This window comes from Agrilus planipennis, unplaced genomic scaffold, assembly GCF_000699045.2.
Source record: "Agrilus planipennis isolate EAB-ADULT unplaced genomic scaffold, Apla_2.0 scaffold8, whole genome shotgun sequence".
Taxonomy (NCBI): domain Eukaryota; kingdom Metazoa; phylum Arthropoda; class Insecta; order Coleoptera; family Buprestidae; genus Agrilus; species Agrilus planipennis.
This window is the reverse complement of record NW_020442461.1, coordinates 1,359,126-1,366,975: the sequence shown is the minus strand read 5'-3', so window position 1 is coordinate 1,366,975 and position 7,850 is coordinate 1,359,126. Positions and strand designations below refer to the sequence as shown.

Sequence of the window (7,850 nt, the reverse complement as noted above, 5' to 3'; positions counted from 1 at the left end):
GGAGAGAGACAGATGTCGAACGCTGCCGAACGCGGAGGCCGATTGTGCCTCTTTGTCGCTCGTTCCGCGCTCTCGCTTGCACTTCAAGCCTTAAATGGAACGCCTCAGAGCGAGGTAAAGCCGCATGAGTCATGTTTTTTCGTGCGTGCAGCCGGCTCCATCGAATTATAAGACGTTGTCACGTCAAAAAAACAAACGGAATTATTGGATCCAAATATGACAAAAATTGAAAAATTTAGGTGCCTAGTATTCACTCAAATTGTTAGAAATCAATACGATTTCCATTTGAGCTCTTTTAGTGTTCGAGTATGGACCTAACTATGAGCAATTAGTAAGTAAAAAGAAATCAGTAAATTTGTGTGGATCCCAATTTTGAACTTTTAAGTTCTCATCAATATCCCATCTGTTGTTTTCGACAAGAAACATTTTAATACGTTTATTGCAATAAAAGAAGACCATATTACGATAAAAGTACCATGTTACAACTCTAGCCGACTTTCCATCCGAGGATACCCTTTTTCCAATCAAGTGGAGCACCTTTTGGATTATATCGCGGACCTTTATTATTCAACATCTGCCGGCCGGTTGCATTGCCCCATGTTGATTCTTCGTTCTTCCCATCATACAGTCGCCGATGGCACTCACTCGCAGTTGTTGTTAAGTTCTCCGTTCGTTCTTTCGATTAACGAAATCATCCGGTGCAGCAGCGTTCCGCCCATCATGAACTCGCCACGTTCATATTGGCTCACAGACGGTTGACGTCATAACTCTTGGAGTACTTGTTAGCGCACAACACAGACGAATACAAGAGTAAATTGTACGTTTTTCTTGCGTGTTTGAGTGTGCCCCCATAATGTGAATGCGACGAAAGCAATTTTAGCCATAAGACAGACCGACGAATGGACACAACGCGACGTAACGGTTGTGGTTAAAACGAAGTCTGCCAATCCGCCGCCTGCTTATAGTTATTATTACAAACATACTCATACAAATCCTTTCGCGTTTACACCTTAAAAGCAACGATGTTATCATATGTGCTTTAATTTCTCGTTATTATCGTTGCCCCAACATGTAGCTGCCTACTAAACTCCACTCTGAGTCATTCCGTTCAACAGCTGCAAACCCCGGACTAATTAGATCAAGTCGACACCATGATATCCCGATGGTCTGCTGCTCGAGCTTGTTAACCATCAAGTGTGCTACGAGTACCGACCATAAACAACAGCACACCTTATAACTTACATATTTAAAGTAACTACACTAGTTGCTGCTCTAGGTAAACGCTGTTAACGAAATGGTTTCCAAGAAGTAAACATGAGAAAATGGAAAAAAAATTTTCCTTCCGTCAACATACCTACAGGGTTGTTCGGAAAGTCATTTCGTTTTTTTTTGTGGAAATGAAAGACAGTTTTCGTATAATAAACAAATACTTTATTAAATTATATATTGACCGTTCTGGTCCAACANTTAAAACTAATTAAAAATGAACTTTTAGTTTACTTAGATCTTTGTTTGCCATGTTTAGAGGCTATTAATGTATTTTAGAGCGACAGCAATTTGTTACTGGCTGCTAGGTGTAACAAAAAATATGTTTTTAAAAACAAAAATTAAAATACTTTATTTTTATGCTGAGTGCTTTTTTTTTAACCTTTTAGTCGAGAAATACTTTATGTAAAGCCTGAAAAGGTTGCATCCCTATTTGCAGCATACAGTGAGGCTTTGACGGTAACGAGCGGCCGTATTCCCGATATCGCCCACGCTGTACGTTTCTCTAAGCGAATGGACGGCAGGCATACGGCGGAAAACTCGTACGTCGTACCGTTTCCGTCGGCATTTCTTTCATATCCGTTGCGTGTCGGACGTGCGGCACCTTTTTGCAGCGTGAAATATCACGTCGTGGATTGGCAAAAACAGTTTTGGAACGATCCGGAATCCAGAGCAGCCACCGTCGCGGCGATACCATGTGTATAAGTTGTGAGACTGGGCGCGCACCGGCACTCTCGTAAATATCCCGGTCGTAAATGGGTGTCAATAAAATAGTATTGCGTGGTGCCCATATAAGTTAACGTAATTTCACATTCATTAACATTTAACAAGTAAAAACATCTCGTCGATCGTGAAAAACTTCGGAAACATCTCGGCAATTCCGCGCGAGGTGGACTGGAACAATGCGATCCGTGGGAGTCATTAGTAATAGCTACAGGACTATAAATTCTACGGCGCAGCACACTGCGCCGCAATGCACTGCGCTGCGCTCTTGTTGCTGCCGTGGCCGTTCGCGGTGGTGCCCGCTACAAGCAAGCGGCGGACTACGGCTACGGCAGCATATACGCGGATTATTCCGGCTCGGTTGGCTCGTTGGCCGGCGAGCATCTGACGTGGCCAATTAAAGCCACTAAACATCGCAAGACTACAATCCTAGCCATTAAAACGACCCCTTAACCCGTGTCGACGTACCTACGCTACACTTCAACACGTAAGGATAAATTAGATTTTCTTCATCGGTAAACCAGGCAAAAAACAATGCCAGCCAACCATCCCGACCGGCCTTTCAGAACCTAATCACATTCGCTTAAAACAGCGTGCAACGTACAAAATAACAAGGAATTCCTGGACGTGAGAATCTATTCATCACCATAAGGTCGTCAGTCCTAAGACTGGTTGGACACGCATCTCCACTCTTTCCTATTCTGAGCTAATCTTCGCATTTCCCCAAAACTAGAACATCCCACGTCCTTACCTATTTGCGAACAGTAATCTAATCTTGGTCTACCTTTACCCCTCCTAACTTCCGTTTCTGCCTCTGTCTCTGACTAGACCTTCGTGCCTGAGAAGGTGTCCTACCAATCTATCCCGCCTATTTCTTATTGACTTCCACAAAATCCTCTATTCTCCTACTCTTTCTAATACCTTTTCATTTCTAACCTTCTCTATCCACGGTATCCTCATTTCGAACGCTTTTAACCTTTTCTATTCCGCCGCGCCTTCTGTCTATGTTTCGCACCCGTAAAGCGCCGTGCTCCAAACATACACCGTTAACAACCTTTATCGAATTTCTAAATTAACCGTTCACGAGCATAGAAGTGACTTCTTTTTATTGAAGGCGACACGACCCTGCGCTATCATCTGCTTTATATCCCTATATCCCTACTACTCCTTCCGTCCTGACTTATCTGACTTCCTAGATACCTAAAATCAGCCACTTCTTCTAATTTTTCGTCTCCCAGCTTTATATTCACTCGTTACCTACTTTTTTTCCCTTGCATACCAGTATTTTTGTTTTACTTTTATCTATTTTCATACAGCACTGTTTTGTCAATACTGCTTCCATCTATTACTCTAAATTTAAAACACATAAGCCTTTATCTTTACTGATTTGTTTGATGCTGCAAAATACAGTCGACTCTTGCCAAATTACGATCTTCAACGATTGTTTTATTACGTCGCTTTAGATAAGAAAAATGGTGTTTGATTGTTGCAAATGGAAATGTTTGAGTAAGAGTGTGAAATTAATATTCACGAGCCGCCACTGCTTTTCGTCACGTGTTTACCCTTACGTTACGTTGGCAGAAGAAGTTTTACTTCATATCGAAAGTTTTTCAAGTAAGATAGTGTAATAGAGCAAAAGAAATAAGTCAGAATTGTCTAAAAACTAAAGGCTATCAAAAAAAAAAAAAAGAATCAACCCATTCGAAAATGTAAAAAACATACCGTGATACGTGTTAGTCAAATTGGGGTTCCTCGCGTTGAAAACGGTTACTTCCACTCCTTTGTTGTGATATTCTATCTTCTTCACGGCAGCGTTCAACTTGATATCTAAGCCTTCCGCCAAAGCCACCGGGACGCATGAGTATCCATTTCGCACTGTAAATAAAGAAAATAAAAGGACTCTGTAGTGTGGTTGGAAAGCGTTTCACAAATAAAAAGAAACATGAAACTGGACGCTTTTGAAATTTGAATAATCATTGTGCATCATCGTCGTATTATTTTACAATCGGCGATCTGTTATCCTGCAAGCGTTTTACTTACTAAAACAGGACGAAATAAACATACCTACTTATATTTTCTCACAAATAAGGATAATACACCTAATATAAACTTGACTTTGATTTACGGCAAAGCAGAAAATGCAATTAGTTTCCTAAATATCGAGTTATGACAGTACATAAGATCGAAATTGCAATCCACATCTACAAGTTTCAGTAAAATATTGATCAAGAACTTCAGGCTTTGACGACTGTCGTCTGAACAAACTGAATTTCCGGATGTCTTATAGATGAAACCTGCATGACGGAATTGCACCAGCACTAGCGTTAGAGATTCTGGATCTCTTGTGATAGAAGACAGAACCTCCAACAATTTTGATGCTATTTTGATCCGTCATGGGGGTTTCATATATATAAGACATCCGGAAATTCAGTTTCTTCATAATTCGATCTTCACATTTTCCATTATCAACAGATACTGGATAAAGAAGGACAATGGTACGAAAATAAACGAATAGGAATGAAATCGGTGCCGTGTAGCTACTCACGTGTGCTATGGCATTCCACGGAAATTCTGATTGGTTTCCAATAGAGCATTAATTATTTATAATCAGTAAAGTGGCAATTCTGTTGTACGCCTGCCATGGTACGTCTAATTTCTCTTGTAAACAAGTTAACAGGTAGCTGTAACTTCCTCTATTTGTCTAAATACGAGACATTCACGTGTATGTATTGTGTGCAAGCGTAATAAATAAATATCCCTATATGCACGTAGTTAAGCAACTATCTAAAGGAAGATAGATACACACAAACGTACACATATAGAGTTGTGTTGTACACTTATATGAGAGTATGGTCTGCAACATAAAACCCGTAGCGGGTAGATTTTTATCTGCAATTTTTCCTCCCATGAGGATGTACGAGCGGAATTTCATAGCCGACTAGGGAGCAGCTGTGCAAAAACAAGTACGAACGCTGGTAGTACCACGTGGAATAATGATAAGAGATTGTTTGAGCAAGTTACATTCCGGCCACGAACACACTTTGCGATACTGTGATATTCGTTCAACCTCTACAACCGAACTAGTCACGAAGAAGTCTGACCAAAACAATTTTTTTAAATTGCTTTCCGCAAGACCTATCTCACATTCACTTACTTATAAACGCAGGGCACCAGCTAAGTATCCATTTGTTTCTCTGCTGGCATTGGGGTGGAAGATAACAAAGTCTAAATATTAAAATCGCAGTAAGGGAAACTTGTAAACGTTTATTACCTTTTGCTACAATACATCATTAAAGACAGTACAACTGTACGGATAGATGTACAGGAGTAAAAGATTGGTATGCTTAGATTTGCAGATGATATAGCAGTATTAACATTTAGCAAGGAAGAGTGAGTTAGAGATAGCTTTAAATAAAATGGAAGCGGCAATGACAAAATAGTATTGTATGAAAATAAATAAAAGTAAAATAAAAATAATGGTATGCAAGGGAAGAAAAAGTAGGAAACGAGCGAATATAAAGATAGGAGACGAAAGATTAGAAGAACTGTCTTATTTTAGGTATCTAGGAAGTCAGATAAGTCAGGACGGAAGGAGTACTAGGGATATAAAGCAGAGGATAGCGCGGGGTCGATTGGGCTGCAATAAAAAGGAGTAACTTCTGTGCTCTCACGTGCTCGCGAACGAATTATTTAGAAATTCAAAAAATATTGTTAAAGCTGTATGTTTGGAGCGCGGTTAGAAGCGTTCGAAATGTAGTGTTACTGGCGAATGATACCGTGAATAGAGAAGGTTAGAAACGAAGAGGTGAAGGACTCTATGGAAGTCAATAAGAAATGGTGAGATAGGTTGGTAGGATACCTTCTCAGGCATGAAGGTCTAGTTACAGACATATTAGAGGAAGAAACAAGAGTTAAGAGGATTAGAGGTAGGCCTAGATTAGATTACTGTTCGCAAATAGTCAAGGATGTAGGATATTCTAGTTTTAGGGAAACGCGAAGAATAGGTCAGAATAGGAAAGAGTGGAGGTGCGTGTCCAATCAGTATTAGGACTGACGACCTTGTTATGATGACCATACAAAAACTTATCAAAATAATCAACCACTAAGCGAAATAGAATGTCCGGTCAGCACCTGGTTCATGTTCCACAAAAGAATTGAATAGTGAATCTTCTAAAAGAGAAGAGCTATTTATTTTCTCCTTGAACTTTCTTAAATCTTGAGTGAGACACCATACAAAAATTGAAATTATCTATAGAAATTTGTACCTCGGTTAGAAATAATAAATAACAAAAAATCAGGCGAGACAGATTGTTAGAACACTTGAAGGAGTAGTACTAGTTAGAAACATATTGGAAGTAGTACCAATGTCTACATTTTTTTCTGAATTAATTTGACAAAAGCCAAAAGACGACCCAACATGAGGCAGCTGCATTCGGAGATTAGCTTGCATTACGATTATTATTATTATTAGTATTATTCTTATTTTTGTTTGCGAGTGCCTGAAGGTATGACACAGCAAGTTCTTGCCCCCGTTTCACAACTCTCCGCGCCATCACATCGTCGAGCCGGTTCCCGAACTGTCCTGTTTGTTTTCAGCTGCAATTACAGTGCAGACACCGTCATTATCACCACTTCAATTAAAATAATGGCTGCTGCCACAAACAATTACTGTTTCTTTGGGACCGCGTTTCCTCTCACGACCACAACAAACGACCAACCAGCCACACGACGGAATGCGAATGGATAGGTATCAGCCAAAGAAGAAACCGATGACGTTCCAAAATACCACAATTAATTAAATAGATACTTTGTACATAACATGTAGATATACAGAAAATACCTACCAATTTTTTTTAACTTCTCAACAGAGACTGGAAAAAGTTGAGGACTTAGCATACGGAAAGTTCCCAAGGAGATTGTAAGTCTCCTATATACACTAGACCACAACTGTGCCCCAAATTAATTTGACACAGTAATTTCTGTAGATTATAAGTAAAATAAAAAACTGGATAACTGAATTTACTATTGGATTTAATAACACTTTAGAATTTGAATTACAACAACGAAATACAAAAAGGGAATATTGATAAAGACAAGATATTGTGCGTTCGACAAGGGTCGCTACCCGAATGCTATTAGTAATGGCAACAACATTTGTTCCTCGTAACCAGCGCATGCACACACATAAACAAGAAATCTGAAAGGTACGTAAACCTAGGAATTTCCCGTGGTCGAAACTACCGCCCGACCGGATGGAACCGGACAAAAGACTCATAAACCCTAGCCCGATCGGTCAATTTTATGACCTGCCTACGTGCAAAATGCGATGTTATAATTCTCAGAAAGCTGGTTACAAGAATCGAATGAATGCTGTCTTTTTCCTATACTAATACCGACTATTATTTGTCGGTTTATTTGAAATAACTTAAAATATATGAAAAAATATATAAATGAAATTATTGCGACAAACCAGAGACTATGATGCAGGTTAGTCTAGGCAAGAAACTAACTGTGGCGAAATAACTCTTTTTGTTTTTTCTGTGTGTAAATATTTTTTCTAATTTTATTTCATTTCAATTAATATTTCATTTCAAGTAATATTTCCTTTCAGTCTAAACTCTATTGTTCTTTCAATCACTTTTACCTGGAAATCCAACTTCAACCATACCTGCATGCACTCCCATACTAATATCTGGTTTTACCCTTAATTGCTTTCTCTTGAATTCTGTACTATCTAATTCTGTGTATTCCTAGAAACTAGTGTCTTCACCCTCTCTCTCACTACTTTTCCTTCTAGAACATTCTATCAAAATTACTAACAACCCTATCCTATAAATACTCGAAAATTTCTTATCTCAAGA

At 39.1% G+C, this 7,850-nt stretch overlaps 1 protein-coding gene across 1 annotated transcript in view; it reads right to left on the bottom strand.

Moving 5' to 3' along the window:
• LOC108735938 (lysine-specific histone demethylase 1A) overlaps positions 1 to 7,850 on the bottom strand; it is a 229,159-nt gene that overhangs the window by 9,009 nt on the left and 212,300 nt on the right. Inside the window, exon 5 of the mRNA XM_018468181.2 lies at positions 3,712 to 3,864. Coding sequence (XP_018323683.1) covers positions 3,712 to 3,864 — 153 coding nt within the window. The remainder of the gene's footprint in view (positions 1 to 3,711; positions 3,865 to 7,850) is intronic.